The 16,578-nt window shown below is 37.2% G+C and overlaps 3 protein-coding genes across 6 annotated transcripts; all 3 read left to right on the top strand.

The window, feature by feature from the left end:
- The first annotated feature begins 2,166 nt into the window (after positions 1–2,166).
- On the top strand, positions 2,167–5,533 carry LOC121945740 (hepcidin-like). Of its 3 annotated transcripts, none has more exons than XM_042490053.1 (3): positions 2,167–2,337; positions 2,431–2,517; positions 2,637–2,934. In XM_042490053.1, exons 1-3 carry the CDS (start codon positions 2,251–2,253, stop codon positions 2,718–2,720), a joined length of 258 nt encoding a protein of 85 aa, XP_042345987.1. In that variant the 5' UTR covers positions 2,167–2,250; the 3' UTR covers positions 2,721–2,934. The 3 variants fall into 3 exon arrangements, with proteins under 3 accessions (XP_042345987.1, XP_042345986.1, XP_042345985.1); XM_042490052.1 differs by lacking the exons at positions 2,431–2,517; positions 2,637–2,934 and adding exons at positions 5,021–5,107; positions 5,214–5,533 and having other exon boundaries at positions 2,169–2,337; XM_042490051.1 differs by lacking the exons at positions 2,167–2,337; positions 2,431–2,517; positions 2,637–2,934 and adding exons at positions 4,753–4,920; positions 5,021–5,107; positions 5,214–5,533.
- Positions 5,534–8,756: 3,223 nt separating this feature from the next.
- Positions 8,757–9,550, top strand: LOC121945808 (hepcidin-like). Its single transcript, XM_042490150.1, has 3 exons — positions 8,757–8,926; positions 9,027–9,113; positions 9,228–9,550. Exons 1-3 carry the CDS (start codon positions 8,840–8,842, stop codon positions 9,336–9,338), a joined length of 285 nt encoding a protein of 94 aa, XP_042346084.1. The 5' UTR covers positions 8,757–8,839; the 3' UTR covers positions 9,339–9,550.
- A 3,209-nt stretch (positions 9,551–12,759) lies between these two features.
- LOC121945807 (hepcidin-like) lies at positions 12,760–16,219 on the top strand. 2 transcript variants are annotated; one of them, XM_042490147.1, is made up of 5 exons: positions 12,760–12,934; positions 13,026–13,112; positions 15,447–15,524; positions 15,702–15,779; positions 15,915–16,219. In XM_042490147.1, exons 1-5 carry the CDS (start codon positions 12,848–12,850, stop codon positions 16,014–16,016), a joined length of 432 nt encoding a protein of 143 aa, XP_042346081.1. In that variant the 5' UTR covers positions 12,760–12,847; the 3' UTR covers positions 16,017–16,219. The 2 variants fall into 2 exon arrangements, with proteins under 2 accessions (XP_042346081.1, XP_042346082.1); XM_042490148.1 differs by lacking the exon at positions 15,702–15,779.
- Positions 16,220–16,578: the final 359 nt, after the last annotated feature.

Below are 16,578 nucleotides of genomic sequence, written 5' to 3'. Positions count from 1 at the left end.
GCTCCTGTTAAATTGTTTCATTGCCACAGAAAAGCAGTGCCCTTTGACTCTGCGCAGAAGACATCATCCGCTTACAAGCTCTCACAATAAAACCCCTGCGCGCCGTAATAAGCACCGCTTTGTTTCAAATACATCCAAGTGAAAACATTTATTGGACTAATTACAATGCTCTCCCATTGGATTTTCTTCCTGCGTTACACATGCTTTGGCAAAGTTCCCAGTATTGTGTCAGAAAAACTCACTGACTGCGGTGCAAGCTGCCATTCATGAAGAGGCAAAGAAGGAGGGGAAAGCACAGGACTGATTTTGAGGGAATAAGTCAAGATCAAGGGCACCAGAACTTAAAGTTGCACAAGAAGATTACCTGTGGTGTGAAGGAACAGAAATGAAGTGGGAAAGGGAGACAAAAAATGGACAGAGGTGAAGACAGAAGGCAGCTGAGACAGGGACAGATGGGGTCAGTGCCCTGGACTGACAGCAGAGAGGAATATTGATCTGCATGATGACGTGAATCTGACTGTTGTGTTAAGCCAACAGTAGCTTTATTGAGCCAAAATACTGGCAGGCAGGCTAAATGTTTAAGAGACAAACACTTATGAACACAGTTTAAAACAAGTAAGCTTGGAAAATCCAGACCTACACTGCAAATATTTTTAAATAGAAAAAATAATGGATGTAACCAGGGTTTGTCACACTCATCAGTAAAAGAAAAAAGTTTTGTGTCAATTTAAATCATATAATATCATATATTTTTTATATGATCTACATAACTTACAAAACCAAAATGCAAATAAATATATGGACTGAATATTTAAATCCTTTAACTCTTTAAAGTTTCTCTTCTTTAAAGTTTTTGTGTGCTGCTTTCAGATCCCATTCACAAGTATTATGCCCTTTGAACCCTGAGCAAAGTGGTGTGATTTATTTCAAAAACATGGGGAAAAAAGGCAATGAGACACTTGGTAAAAAAAAAAATAAATAAATAAAAGTATATCCAGAAATTATAAGAAATTTGTAGATTTGGGGGGGTGGGGGGGGGGTGGGGGTTGTCATCAGGGTGATTCATGTGGTTTAACTGCTGGTTCTTCTGTGTTACGCAAAACTGAAATTGCTGAAATTTCCTCTGTTGATCATTTGTAATTGCACCCTTTACACTGAGCAGTTTTTCAACACAGATTCTCATTCAATGGAGGATTTTCTGTACAGGTCAAAGAAATGCAGTCATCCACACCTGGACCAATACAGTCTTACAGTCTTCATCAGTTTTTTTTTTCTGCAGGTAAAAATACATTGTAATAGTTAAATTTTCACTAATTTCACACAAAAGTTCACTGCTGATTTGATGCTGTAAAACAAACAATGTGGCCAAAGGTCAAAAGCTGGAAAATTTCCATTTCCATTCATTCAAGGGATAATACAAAGCCCATTACTGGAAGCAGGTAAGTTCTGTGTGTGATGAAGCAATAATGGCCCCCGGGGAGTATAAATACCAACTCTTTTTACGCACTGAACCATTAGACATAAAGAAGATCTGACAGACAGAGTTACCAACAGATCTGCTCAGCAACTGAACCACTTCTACCCGTGACATGGGCACATGCGCCAGCAAGTTAACAAAAAAATGAAACAGAGAGAAAAAGGAAATGTTCAAGTATTTCTACAGATATTTCAGTTTAGCAAGGCATTTGACATCAATGCATCTCTAAAAAACACATCTGTTACACAACAATGATTGAGAGAGTCATAAGGCACCCACTCACACACAAATGCACAGGCACACACTGACACACACTAAGAATACTTAATCATTATACGTGCAGGTACTCACAAACACTATCATTAAAAGGGAACTAGTATGATATGGGTTAGATTTTGTTTTTTTGTTTGTTTGTTTGTTTTTTAAGAAAAAGAAGAAAATAAACATATAATGGGAATTAAACAAGTGTTGAAAATAATGGGCATTTTGACTTTTATGGCAAAAGGAAATATTGAATTTCCTTAAAATATACTTCATTTGACAGTATGGATAAAGATCAAAAGCAGAAAAATTTCCATTTCTATTGTCAGCATTAGTCAGTTGTGATGCAAAGCCCATTACTGACAGCAGGTCTGCCTGTGATGAAGCAACAGTGGCCCCACTGAGTATAAATACCCTGAGATTTTACACACTCAACCATCACACAGACAGAGGACCTAACAAGAGTCACCAAGAGATCTGCTCACCAACTGAACCACTTCTGCTCTCCTAAGATGAAGACATTCAGTGTTGCAGTTGCAGTGGCCGTCATGCTCGCCTTCATCTGCACTCAGGAGAGCTCTGCCTTACCCCTCACTGGAGTAAGAAAATTATTTTTTTTTTTGCTTTCTGGTTATTAGTGTTTTGTGAAAACACTTAGATGACGTTCCTCAACATTCAATATTCATCCACAGTTAGAAGAGCTGGAGCAGCCAGTGAACAATAACAACGGTGACCTTCCAGATGCTGATCATCCACTGAGTCGAGTGAAAAGGGGGAAGGTATATTAAGTTAACTGACTGAATTTAGCCAAACATCATGAGCCAATTCTGTCAGAGAACAAACAGAACGAGAGATAATCTTGAAGATCATCACTTCATATCTCTTGTCTTTCACTCAGATTCCAGGGGGGCCTATCTGCTTTCCTTACTGCTACCCAACTGGTGATGGAGTCGAGTGCGGTGTCCGCTGCATTTTCCAGTAACAGACTTCCACGACAACTGCTTACTATGAATTTGTTGTGCTTTTTCTCTTAAAGCAATTTCCACATTTTCAATTGTACATGTGCTTCTTGAAAATCAGAAGATGTTACTGCATTTGGTCATGCTGGAGTTCATATGTTCAGTGATGTGATTGCATCATTGAATATCTGCAGATACCACAGTGTTTTATGACAATAAACTTTTATTTTACCTATATTTAATGTGTAAATGTCTTCTTTTACCAATGTACACAATGAACAAACAGATTTATTAACATAACGTATAATTTGACTAGTTAAATCTGATGTCTACTAAGAGAGTGACCTTGCGTTTAACTGTGTCAAATGCATCTCCTGCTGTAAGTATTTATGTTACACATAAAGCAGAATACTAAGTCATTTTTCAGGACATTTTTGGACATATGTATCTACAACTTTGGCGTGTTTACAGGATTTTAGGATGCTTCTAGGATATGATATTGTTTCTGGGATGTGGGGATATTTCTAAGACTTGTATAGATAGATGTATATAGATGTATAGAATTTTAGGACATTCCCATGATTTAAGGACATTCCTCAGATTTGAGGACATTTCTAGTATTTTAGGATGTTTTGGATTTTGGGACATTGCTAGGACTTTAGCACATTTCTAGGATTTTAGGATGTTTCTGGTATTTGGGGACATTGCTAGGATTTTAGGATATTCCCTCAATTTTAGGACGTTCAAGAATTTTTGGACATTTCTTGGATTTTATCACGTTTCTAGAATTTTAAGATGTTGCTAAGACTTCAGGACATCTAGGACTTTAGGATGTTTCTAGGCTTTTGGGACATTCCTCAGACTTCAGCACATTTCTTGGATTTAAGGATATTTCCATGAATTGCTTTTCATGAGAGCAACTCCTAAACTCATGGCTTCGTCCTATCCTGTCTTAGACCTCATATCTTAACTCAAGAAATGGTAAGCTGTAAATTGGATTCTTCATTTTGCAATTATTCGGTCATGCTTGTATCTGTGTTTGTAATGAATACAGAATAATTCCTTCATTGGAGTTTAACTACTGGTAGGCCACTCGAGATGGACAAGCCATAATGTCAACAGCTCTCACTCGTCACTTACTAGCTAACTTGCAACCATGGACAAAAATAGATGGGAATTCAATTAGCTATGATGACTTGGAGGCAGTAATTGTGTCAGTGGAGGAAAGGAAACCCCATCTTCTCAGGAACATTAATTTTCAACTACGTGAATGGATCCAAATTGATTTATTAAGTTAATTTCTGAAATTTAAAGTGTTGTTGTTTGGTTTGAGTTGCCAACTAATAATTATATTTTGGTGTTCATGTTGTTCTCCAACCACCTTTGTCGCCACAGGCACATTTTTGACAGTTATTTTGAATTTAAGACAGAGTTCATGCTATCTTCACTGAGGATTCCTGGGAAATACCAAAGTTAGGACAGTTGTGAAAGAGCTAAATGTGCTTTCCTGAGACGAAATGGGCATTTTACCTAAATGCAAACATGTTCTTTGTGCAACCATGTGCTGCGTATGCAAGTGTGTGTGATTAACACAAAGTGACCTGAAGTGAACACTCATTTGTTACACAATAATGACTGAGACAGTCGTAAGACACCCACACACACATTTTCACAAAAATGCACAGAAACACACTGACACACATTTCGATACTTATTCATTATATATAGGTACTCACAAACACTATCATTAACAGACTGCTAGTATAAACAGATTTTATATGGCTAAGATTTTTAATAAGTGAAAAAGAAACAGAAGAAAATGAAAACAAATAATGAGAACAGAGAAAAACAAGCATTAACTCCAGCTTAAAATATTGTTGATCTGTTGTGGAACAATTGATACGACCAAAGGTCAAAAGCAGAAAAATTCCCACTTTTTCCCAGCATCAGTCAGTTGTGATGCAAAGCCCATTACTGGAGGCAGATACGTGTGTGCTGCCCGTGATGAAGCAACAGTGGCCCCACTGAGTATAAATACCCTGAGATTTTACACACTCAACCATCACACAGACAGAGGACCTAACAAGAGTCACCAAGAGATCTGCTCACCAACTGAACCACTTCTGCTCTCCTAAGATGAAGACATTCAGTGTTGCAGTTGCAGTGGCCGTCATGCTCGCCTTCATCTGCACTCAGGAGAGCTCTGCCTTACCCCTCGCTGGAGTAAGAAAATTACTTCAAAATCATCTCTTTTGCTTATTATTTGTAATTGGTGGTTGTAAAACTGCGATGTCATTTCTAAATATTCCAAATTTCTCAACAGGTAGAAGAGCTGGAGCAGCCAGTAAACAATGACAATGGTGACAATCCAGTTGCTGATCATCAAGAGTGGCCAATGGAAATGGGGAATGTAAGTTCAATTAACTGACTGAATTAAGCCAACCACCATGAACCACCAAAAACAGTGTGAGATAATGCTGAAGATGAGCACTTCATGTCTCTTGTCTTTCACACAGAGGCAGTTTAACATCAGAGAGAAGCGGTCTCCTGTTAAATGCACTCCTTACTGCTACCCGACTGGTGACGGCGTCTTCTGTGGTGTCCGCTGCGACTTCTGCTGTTGACCTCCTCAACAACCACCTAACATTACAATGTTACACTTTTTCCTCTTACAGCTAGTTCACTATTTTACTACTTGCTTTACCGGCTCTTGCAAACCAGAAGATGTGACTGAATTTGGTCACGCTGTAGTTCATATATGCTCAGTAATGTGATAGTATCCTAAATATCTGCAGATACTACAGTGTATTATAACAATAAACTTTTTTTACTCATATTTAACGTGTGAACCGTTTGTTTTACAATGAAAATGCACAACTAAAAAACAGTTCATCATGGCATGATGTATAATTTGTCTTCTAAAATGTTCCACATTTATCTTGCACAAAAAAAGAGTACTACTTTTAAAAGGTTCTGTGCACACTGAACCAAGATGAGATAACTGGGCATCATGCATGAATGTTTTCTTGCAGGTATTTCTGCCACACTATGATACACTGAAGAAACAAAATGGCAAAAGGACAACAGCAGAAAATGCTGGTAAACAACTAAACATCTTCTCTGCTGAGATAAAAATATTCAGCGTTGCAGATGCTGTGGCTGTCGCTCGCGCATACATTTGCACTCAGAAGAGCTCTGCCCTACCCCTCACTGGAGTTAAAATATGACTTTCATTTTTTCTTTGGCTTTTAGGTTCAGTTTGAGTGATTTTATCAAAACACTAAGATGTGGTTCCTAAAAGCACTCAGTGCTCAAATATTTGACTGCATCATCCATGCACTAAGAATCAGATACTGCAGAGCACTTTGTCCATATCTTTTGCATCAGTGAAAAAATACATTGTGTTGTATTTTTATCTTCACAACACATTGGAGCAGTATTTAATGAAGGACTCAACCCACTCTCACCTTTAATTGTGAACCGGAAATGCTGCAGTTTAACAAAAGCAGCTCAAATTGTGGCATTCCTATGTTCCTCCTCTTCCCTATACTTTTTGATTGTCCGACGTCAGCTCATGTGACTTTCAAGTTTCTCTCTGCTGAAAAAAAAAAAACAATAACAAAAACAAAACAAAAAAGTAGGGCATTCCTTCTATTTTCAGTGGAAAATGCAGTATTGTATCCTCATGTCTTGCCAGAAAATGTTTGAAAAATTACATTTTCTATCACTGTTATGGTCTGTATGGTTGCTGAAATAGCATTTTTAAAGGGCACTATGCCACAATTTTAAGATCAGATAAGTGTCCTTAGCAACCACCATAGCAATGATAGAAAATGTAATATTTAAAAAATTTCTTAGCCAGGCCTGATAAAACTGTCTTAGAAAAAAAAAAAGGATCATACACATTCAATAAGTGAAGACAGGGAAAACAAAATGTACACTTCTCACTAGAAGTTTTATCCAAATGCAATTTAATGTTGACACCATATTAGAATACAACATTTTCCACTGAAAGTAGTGGCAATGTACCCCTCAACCCCCATTTTTTTGTTTTCCCCAGAGAGAAAGTTGACAGTCATGTGAGCTGACCTAGGTCAATAAAAAGGATAGGGAAGAGAAACGAGGGAATGCCACAGTTTTTGAGCCATGTTTGTGAAACTGCAATATTTTGCTGCTTGGACAAACGCAGGTTTTACACAATTTGACATGAGACTGAATTGTTTAATAGCAGGGTAGTTAGGTTGGAGATGTTGCATATGATTTAATAAGAATGAACGCATTGCTCACTGTGATTTAGATTTCCTGCACGTGCACAAGGTATTTTTCAAATTAAAGACTGCGTTAGACACAATTAAAGAATCCTTATAAATAAACTGACTCTTTTTGGCGCTGTACGTCACCTGGTTTTTCAGTGGGGCTGCAATGAGATTTTCACCATACAATAACTGTCTCAGGAAATGTCACAGTTTTACAACATAATATATATATATATATTTTTTTTATCAGCTTATTCATCATTTACATTAATGGAAGTATAAAATTAAAAAATAACTACAAGCAAAATAAAGGTAAATTCTCCGACCAGTTGCATTTTCTCTGGAGTACTGTAAATAAGCAAATGTACACAGTATCATAACCGTGACTTTTCAGACCAGGGTATACGTTGAAACTGGCATACCACTGCAATACTCCTCATTAAAGAAAAAAAGGATTGTACTATCATGGGTTTCAAAGATACAAAAATATATATGATCATCTTATAGTGGCAAGCCCTAGGCTCATGGCTGTCCTATCCTATCTTGGACCTTTTATCTTATCTAAATGTAACAAATCCTTACAATATGTTGACTGTAAATGTGATACCTTAATTGGCACTGTCCTGTCATGCCTGTGTCCATGTACAGAGTGTACACAGACTGTCTGTGTCTTTGATTACAATGTACTGGTAGGCTGTTCAAGATGGACAAGCCATTACATCAACCTTTGTTCAGGGAGTTTTCTAGTCAGTTATTTGAATTTATTCACGATAATTAACTGATTTAAAGTATTGAAATTCAAAGCATTATCATATGGTTTGAGTAGCCTTTTAATCATTATACTGTATTTCTGTGTTTCTGTTATCCTGCTTCTTCATTGCCATTGCCATACAGACACATTTTGGCAGTCATTTTGAATTCAGGACATGACATTCCCGGCCTTGGAAATCCCCCAGTTAGGTCAGTTGTGCAATAGCTTAAGTCTATCCGAGGATAAGATAGGGTTTCTTTCCAAAATACCGTTATCAGAAACATGTTTTTGTCGTATGGAAAATCCTAAATGTCGTCCTTAACTGAGAAAAGATTTCAGACTTAGAAAGTTTTATCCACTCTTTCTCCTCTTGTTGCATATGCATACATAGGTTAACACATGCACACATAGGTGTATGTGTGTGTGTTGTTAATGGTCTCTTAGGAGAAAACCAAGTGATTTGTAATGAAACAAACATCCTCTTTTTTTCTTGTTCCTTTGTATTTACACATAAGATACAATGCATAATTTGCAAAGGAATGTTAAGAGAATTACAGAAATGGAGTACATACTATTTGTACGTATCTGTCAATAACTTAAATAACAAAAAAAAAAAAACAAAAAAATGCATAGTTCATCCCAGAAAACACCCATCTGTTACACAATAATGACTGAGGCAGTTATATCACACAAACTCGCACACATGCACAGACACATGCGCGGAGGAGGGGATCACCAACACCATCATTAGCAGAATGAATGTAAACTCTTTTGAAAATGAGCAATAAACAAAATGATAGAAACAAACAAACAATAGTCATAATGCCTCTTTTACAGGTATGACAAGGGAAAATACTGAAAACTAAAATTTGGTTGATTTGCTGTTGTGTAACACACAATACGACCAAAGGTCAAAAGCAGAAAAATTCCCACTTTTTCCCAGCATCAGTCAGTTGTGATGCAAAGCCCATTACTGGAGGCAGATACGTGTGTGCTGCCCGTGATGAAGCAACAGTGGCCCCACTGAGTATAAATACCCTGAGATTTTACACACTCAACCATCACACAGACAGAGGACCTAACAAGAGTCACCAAGAGATCTGCTCACCAACTGAACCACTTCTGCTCTCCTAAGATGAAGACATTCAGTGTTGCAGTTGCAGTGGCCGTCATGCTCGCCTTCATCTGCACTCAGGAGAGCTCTGCCTTACCCCTCACTGGAGTAAGAAAATTACTTCAAAATCATCTCTTTTGCTTATTATTTGTAATTGGTGGTTGTAAAACTGCGATGTCATTTCTAAATATTCCAAATTTCTCAACAGGTAGAAGAGCTGGAGCAGCCAGTAAACAATGACAATGGTGACAATCCAGTTGCTGATCATCAAGAGTGGCCAATGGAAATGGGGAATGTAAGTTCAATTAACTGACTGAATTAAGCCAACCACCATGAACCACCAAAAACAGTGTGAGATAATGCTGAAGATATGCTGAGATGACTTTCATGTCTCTTGTCTTTCACACAGAGGCAGTTTAACATCAGAGAGAAGCGGTCTCTCTGTGTTAAATGCACTCCTTACTGCTACCCGACTGGTGACGGCGTCTTCTGTGGTGTCCGCTGCGACTTCTGCTGTTGACCTCCTCAACAACCACCTAACATTACAATGTTACACTTTTTACTCTTACAGCTAGTTCACTATTTTACTACTTGCTTTACCGGCTCTTGCAAACCAGAAGATGTGACTGAATTTGGTCACGCTGTAGTTCATATATGCTCAGTCATGTGATAGTATCCTAAATATCTGCAGATACTACAGTGTATTATAACAATAAACTTTTTTTACTCATATTTAACGTGTGAACTGTTTGTTTTACAATGAAAATACACAACTGAAAAACAATTCATCATGGCATGATGTATAGTTTGTCTTCTAAAATGTTCCACATTTATCTTGCATAAAAAAAGAGTACTACTTTTAAAAGTACACAGCAAACTGAACCGAGATGAGATAACTGGGCATCATGCATGAATGTTTTCTTGCAGGTATTTCTGCCACACTATGATACACTGAAGAAACAAAATGGCAAAAGGACAACAGCAGAAAATGCTGGTAAACAACTACACATCTTTTCTGCTGAGATAAAAAATATTCAGTGTTGCAGATGCTGTGGCTGTCGCTCTCGCATACATTTGCACTCAGAAGAGCTCTGCCCTACCCCTCACTGGAGTTAAAATATGACTTTCATTTTTTCTTTGGCTTTTAGGTTCAGTTTGAGTGATTTTATCAAAACACTAAGATGTGGTTCCTAAAAGCACTCAGTGCTCAAATATTTGACTGCATCATCCATGCACTAAGAATCAGATACTGCAGAGCACTTTGTCCATATCTTTTGCATAAGTGAAAAAATACATTGTGTTGTATTTTTATCGTCACAACATGTTGGAGCAGTATTTAATGAAGGACTCAACCCACTCTCACCTTTAATTGTGAACCGGAAATGCTGCAGTTTAACAAAAGCAGCTCAAATTGTGGCATTCCTATGTTCCTCCTCTTCCCTATACTTTTTGATTGTCCGACGTCAGCTCATGTGACTTTCAAGTTTCTCTCTGCTGAAAAAAAAAACAATAACAAAAACAAAACAAAAAAGTAGGGCATTCCTTCTATTTTCAGTGGAAAATGCAGTATTGTATCCTCATGTCTTGCCAGAAAATGTTTGAAATATTACATTTTCTATCACTGTTATGGTCTGTATGGTTGCTGAAATAACATTTTTAAAGGGCACTATGCCACAATTTTAAGATCAGATAAGTGTCCTTAGCAACCACCATAGCAATGATAGAAAATGTAATATTTAAAAAAATTTCTTAGCCAGGCCTGATAAAACTGTCTTAGAAAAAAAAAAGGATCATACACATTCAATAAGTGAAGACGGGGAAAACAAAATTTACACTTCTCACTAGAAGTGTTTATCCAAATGCAATTTAATGTTGACACCATATTAGAATACAACATTTTCCACTGAAAGTAGTGGCAATGTACCCCTCAACCCCCATTTTTTTGTTTTTTTTTTTTGGTTTTCCCCAGAGAGAAAGTTGACAGTCATGTGAGCTGACCTAGGTCAATAAAAAGGATAGGGAAGAGAAACGAGGGAATGCCACAGTTTTTGAGCCATGTTTGTGAAACTGCAATGTTTTGCTGCTTGGACAAACGTAGGTTTTACACAATTTGACATGAGACTGAATTGTTTAATAGCAGGGTAGTTAGGTTGGAGATGTTGCATATGATTTAATAAGAATGAACGCATTGCTCACTGTGATTTAGATTTCCTGCACGTGCACAAGGTATTTTTCAAATTAAAGACTGCGTTAGACACAATTAAAGAATCCTTATAAATAAACTGACTCTTTTTGGCGCTGTACGTCACCTGGTTTTTCAGTGGGGCTGCAATGAGATTTTCACCATACAATAACTGTCTCAGGAAATGTCACAGTTTTTTACAACATAATATATATTTTTTTTTTTTTTCAGCTTATTTATCATTTACATTAATGGAAGTATAAAATTAAAAAATAACTACAAGCAAAATAAAGGTAAATTCTCCGACCAGTTGCATTTTCTCTGGAGTACTGTAAATAAGCAAATGTACACAGTATCATAACCGTGACTTTTCAGACCAGGGTATACGTTGAAAACTGGCATACCACTGCAATACTCCTCATTAAAGAAAAAAAGGCTTGTACTATCATGGGTTTCAAAGATACAAAAATATATATGATCATCTTATAGTGGCAAGCCCTAGGCTCATGGCTGTCCTATCCTATCTTGGACCTTTTATCTTATCTAAACGTAACAAATCCTTACAATATGCTGACTGTAAATGTGATACCTTAATTGGCACTGTCCTGTCATGCCTGTGTCCATGTACAGAGTGTACACAGACTGTCTGTGTCTTTGATTACAATGTACTGGTAGGCTGTTCAAGATGGACAAGCCATTACATCAACCTTTGTTCAGGGAGTTTTCTAGTCAGTTATTTGAATTTATTCACGATAATTAACTGATTTAAAGTATTGAAATTCAAAGCATTATCATATGGTTTGAGTAGCCTTTTAATCATTATACTGTATTTCTGTGTTTCTGTTATCCTGCATATTTTGAATTCAGGACATGACATTCCCAGCCTTGGAAATCCCCCAGTTAGGTCAGTTGTGCAATAGCTTAAGTCTATCCTAGGATAAGATAGGGTTTCTTTCCAAAATACCGTTATCAGAAACATGTTTTTGTCGTATGGAAAATCCTAAATGTCGTCCTTAACTGAGAAAAGATTTCAGATTTTTTCAGATTTTCAGATTTTTTCAGATTTCAGATTTCACTTTCTCCTCTTGTTGCATGTGCATACATAGGTTCACACATGCACACATAGGTGTATGTGTGTGTTGTTAATGGTCTTAGGAGAAAACCAAGTGATTTTGTAATGAAACAAAAATCCTCTTTTTTTCTTGTTCCTTTGTATTTACACATAAGATACAATGCATAATTTGCAAAGGAATGTTAAGGAGAATTACAGCAATGGAGTACATACTATTTGTATGTATCTGTCAATAACTTAAAATACAAAAAAAAAAAAAAAAAAAAAATTCATAGTTCATCCCAGAAAAACACCCATCTGTTATACAATAATGACTGAGGCAGTTATATCACACAAATTTGCACACATGCACAGACACATGCGCGGAGGGGATCACCAACACCATCATTAGCAGAATGAATGTAAACTCTTTTGAAAATGAGCAATAAACACAAATGATAGAAACAAACAAACAATAGTCACAATGCCTCTTTTACGGGTATGACAAGGGAAAATACTGAAAACTAAAATTTGGTTGATTTGCTGTTGTGTAACACACAATACGACCAAAGGTCAAAAGCAGAAAATTCCCACTTTTTCCCAGCATCAGTCAGTTGTGATGCAAAGCCCATTACTGGAGGCAGATACGTGTGTGCTGCCCGTGATGAAGCAACAGTGGCCCCACTGAGTATAAATACCCTGAGATTTTACACACTCAACCATCACACAGACAGAGGACCTAACAAGAGTCACCAAGAGATCTGCTCACCAACTGAACCACTTCTGCTCTCCTAAGATGAAGACATTCAGTGTTGCAGTTGCAGTGGCCGTCATGCTCGCCTTCATCTGCACTCAGGAGAGCTCTGCCTTACCCCTCGCTGGAGTAAGAACAATCATTTCTTTTGCTTTTTAGTTATTAGTGTTTTATGAAAACACTAAGATATCATTCCTAAACAATCAAAATCCATCCACAGGTACAGGAGCTGGAAGAGCCAGTGAACTATGACAATGGTGACCTTCCAGTTGCTGATCATCCACAGTGGCCAGTGGAAAAAGAGAAGGTATATTCAGTTAACTGAATGTATTTAGCCAAACACTATGAACCAGTTCTGTCTAAAGAACTAGGGAGCAAACAGAATGAGACACAATCTTGGAGACTCACGTCTCTTGTCTTTCACACAGACGCCTTTAAATACCAGAGAGAAGCGTGCACCTAAATGCACTCCTTACTGCTACCCAACAAAAGATGGTGTTATGTGCGGTGTCCGCTGCGACTTCTGAAGATTCCTGCAACCGGATTAGACTTCCACAAGAACCTTTTTTTTTTTTTTTTTTAAACACATTTTCCTTTTAAAGGACTTTTACAATAACTCTGTGGATGTTGCTGTATTTGGTCATTCTGTAGTTCATTTATGCTCAGTGATGTGGCTGCATCATTAAACATCTGCAAATACTACAGATTATTACACAATACAATAAACTATCATTGGACTTATATATAATGTGTGAACAAGTTCTTATAACAATGATGAATGACCTGACCTGTGTAAGCCCAGATAAGATGATTGTATTTAAAAAATTATTCATTTAAAATATGACTGCCTTTAATTTGCCAGGACGTGTCACAATGGTAAATCAAACTTAGAGACCCAATCAGAGATTGACCCAACTCCACAGTCACACTTTGCATTTGGTCAAAAAATGAAATAATCTGCTGGTAATATTATCAGCAAAAGAAAAAAAAATAAATGCTTATATTATCTTGTAGTACATAATACAGGCTTCCACTTCTTTAAAATTTAAGTGGATTGGAAAAACAGGAGATTGGATAAATAGGGCAGTGGGTCGTGGTCCAAAAGCAGCAGCAGTTCCATTCTGACTTTAACTGAACTGACTCATGAATGTGTCAAGTTTATAAAAAATGAATAAATAAACCTGGGAATGAGACTTAACATTCAACTATTCAAAAAAAACATACTGCACTTCTGAGTTATACTGAGAATTCAAATGCATTTTATTTTAATGGTCACTGATAAAATTAATTAATTAAAAAGTGCAAAGAAAGATTCAGCATGGGAGGAAATTTTGCTTTGTACAACCAAAGGGAGGTATTTTTATTATTTTATTTAAATTTTCACTTGACTTTAGAAGAAAAAAGTTGCTGAGAACTTGCTGTATTTGATGTTGAAGTTGTTGATTAAACATTTTCTAAAGGCATTTAAACAAAGTCTCATTAACTACTAATAATCAGTATCGATATAGGCCCTGAAAAACCAATATCGGTCCACCCTTACTTTAAATAGCCATTTAAAAAATGCTGAAGGTGATGCTCCCTTCTCATCTTAAAAAAATGCTACTCAGCTGTATATTGCAAAAGATGTGGAGCTATTCAGGATACTGTTTGCTGGCATCGAGAACTTAGTGCTGAACTAATGGTGACCCGAAAGGGTTATCGGTAAATGGGACAGAGTGACATTAAAAAAGGGATTTTGGTTATTGCCCTAGATATCTGGAAAGCCTGAAGTTACCAAACATTTAAATGGCCCGTGACATTATCAGTGTTACCTTTACTTTTTGGGAACAACCAGACAATGCTAAAAGTAAAAAAAATATAATATTTAGGTGATAATGTTTAGGTGTTTTTTGATGATTTGAATTGTTATCTATCCTTTCAGGCCCAGACATTGACCTATCAACAGTGGGTCACAAATGCCAACACATTAGTATTAGTATTGTAATAAGGTAGCTAAAGTTTAAAAAAAAAAAATCTGATTTCAGTACTTTTGCACTTTGTTGAAGGAGAGTTCACATAGTGCACACAAGGACAGAGTGTGTTTTAATTCCACATTGCATATATTGGAACTGTGTGTTCTGTTTACTGCTGATGTTAAAGACACTGGCCCCTAATCTTAACCTTAACCTTAACCTTAACACAGAGTAAACAGAGAACATCGAACATCCCATTACTTAGGAAATTCCGAAAACAACACCAGGAATCATCCAGGGAGTGATGCAAGCCCATGCCTGGAGGCAAGAAGGCTAAGTGCAGCTGGGGATGAAGCAACGGTGGCCTGACTTAGTATAAATAACAGCATGTTTCACAGACTCAGTCATCAGACAGGACACCAACTCAAAGAGCTGACAAGATTCACCAAAACATCTGAGGTTTAGATGCTCTGCACTTTAAGGACTTTTAACAACCAGTCAAACCCTAAGATCCTAAGATGAAGACACTCGGTGTTGCAGTGGCCATTGTGCTCACCTTTATTTGTATTCAGAAGAGCCTAGCTGTCCCAGTCACTGAAGTAAAAATTCAACTTGAACTTATTTCACAATATTATTATCTATGAGATTTTTTTTAAATGCTAAGACTAAATGTTCACATTTTTTAACAGGTGAAAGAGATAGAGGATCCAGTCGGCACTGACAATCCAGGTGCTGAATATGAAGAGACATCAGTGGAAACATGGATGGTACCTTCTAATGACTGAATAAAAAAAAATCATTTAACATGAGATAATTCTAATGTAAACTGCCCTGATAGTTATGTAAGACAGAATGGCAAAAAAATTATACTGGAGAACACCTGTCTTCTTTCTATGAGTATTTTTTTTAATTGTTAAGACTAAATGTTAACAATTTTTAAACAGGTGCAAGAGCTGGAGGAGCCAGTCGGCACTGACTATCCAGCTGCTGAATATGAAGAGACGTCAGTGGAAACATGGATGGTACGTTCTAATGACTGACTAAATTAAGTCCCTTAGTATGAGATAATTCTAATGTAAACTGCCCTGATACTTCTCACATAAGACAGGATGAAAAAATAAATGATGGAGAACACCTGTCTGCTTTTGTTTTCACAGATGCCATTTAACATCAGAGGGAAGCATCAGAGTGGCCCCATTAGATGCCGTTATTGCTGTGGCTGCTGCGTGCTCGGCGTCTGCGGCATGTGCTGCAAGTGAGGATTCTTTTTCCAGCTAGGGATTTAAACAGCGTTCGCTCAAATTGAACTTGTTTTTTTTTTTGTACTAAATTAAAAATCTGATGACAATGGCCTCTGTGATGTGACTGCATCATCAACCCATTCTACTGAATACTGTATCTGCAGTTGCTATTGTATATTATCAAATTCCTCCTTAATAAATAAACAAAAATATATGATCAAGATGGGTGACAAGTGTCCTGGATGAACTTAGGATAAAATATTACACATTACCTCGCTTTAGTTGTACGTATATAGTCAATAGGACATAGCTGTGACAACCAAGGAGAGAAAGCATAATGGGGGGAAATCCCATCCAGAAGTACGTGGCCATGAGCTGCCCTCTTCCTACTTTCTCTGATGGGTTAGCACAAGCTAACTCAGCAGCAGTAACTAACATTCAACACAGAGCCGTTAAACAGTCCCAACAATCTCACACCAGCACCAAAAGGGCTTGATTCTTGGGTAACCCATTGGGTAATGTTAGCCATGTGATGCTAGCAGTTATGCCTGTCACTTTGTGTCTGTCCCAGTGTCAAGTG

The sequence above is a fragment of the Plectropomus leopardus genome, chromosome 7, assembly GCF_008729295.1.
Source record: "Plectropomus leopardus isolate mb chromosome 7, YSFRI_Pleo_2.0, whole genome shotgun sequence".
Taxonomy (NCBI): domain Eukaryota; kingdom Metazoa; phylum Chordata; class Actinopteri; order Perciformes; family Serranidae; genus Plectropomus; species Plectropomus leopardus.
The sequence above is the reverse complement of the archived record's forward strand: the minus strand, read 5'-3'. Positions and strand labels throughout refer to the sequence as shown.

Coding starts and splice junctions, on each gene's coding strand:
- LOC121945808 (XM_042490150.1), top strand. CDS start 8,840: ATGAAGACATTCAGTGTTGCAGTTGCAGTGGCCGTCATGCTCGCCTTC. Junction 8,927..9,026: donor CTGCCTTACCCCTCACTGGA/GTAAGAAAATTA, acceptor ATTTCTCAACAG/GTAGAAGAGCTGGAGCAGCC. Junction 9,114..9,227: donor GGCCAATGGAAATGGGGAAT/GTAAGTTCAATT, acceptor TCTTTCACACAG/AGGCAGTTTAACATCAGAGA.
- LOC121945807 (XM_042490147.1), top strand. CDS start 12,848: ATGAAGACATTCAGTGTTGCAGTTGCAGTGGCCGTCATGCTCGCCTTC. Junction 12,935..13,025: donor CTGCCTTACCCCTCGCTGGA/GTAAGAACAATC, acceptor ATCCATCCACAG/GTACAGGAGCTGGAAGAGCC. Junction 15,780..15,914: donor CGTCAGTGGAAACATGGATG/GTACGTTCTAAT, acceptor TTGTTTTCACAG/ATGCCATTTAACATCAGAGG.
- LOC121945740 (XM_042490052.1), top strand. CDS start 2,251: ATGAAGACATTCAGTGTTGCAGTTGCAGTGGCCGTCATGCTCGCCTTC. Junction 2,338..5,020: donor CTGCCTTACCCCTCACTGGA/GTAAGAAAATTA, acceptor ATTTCTCAACAG/GTAGAAGAGCTGGAGCAGCC. Junction 5,108..5,213: donor GGCCAATGGAAATGGGGAAT/GTAAGTTCAATT, acceptor TCTTTCACACAG/AGGCAGTTTAACATCAGAGA.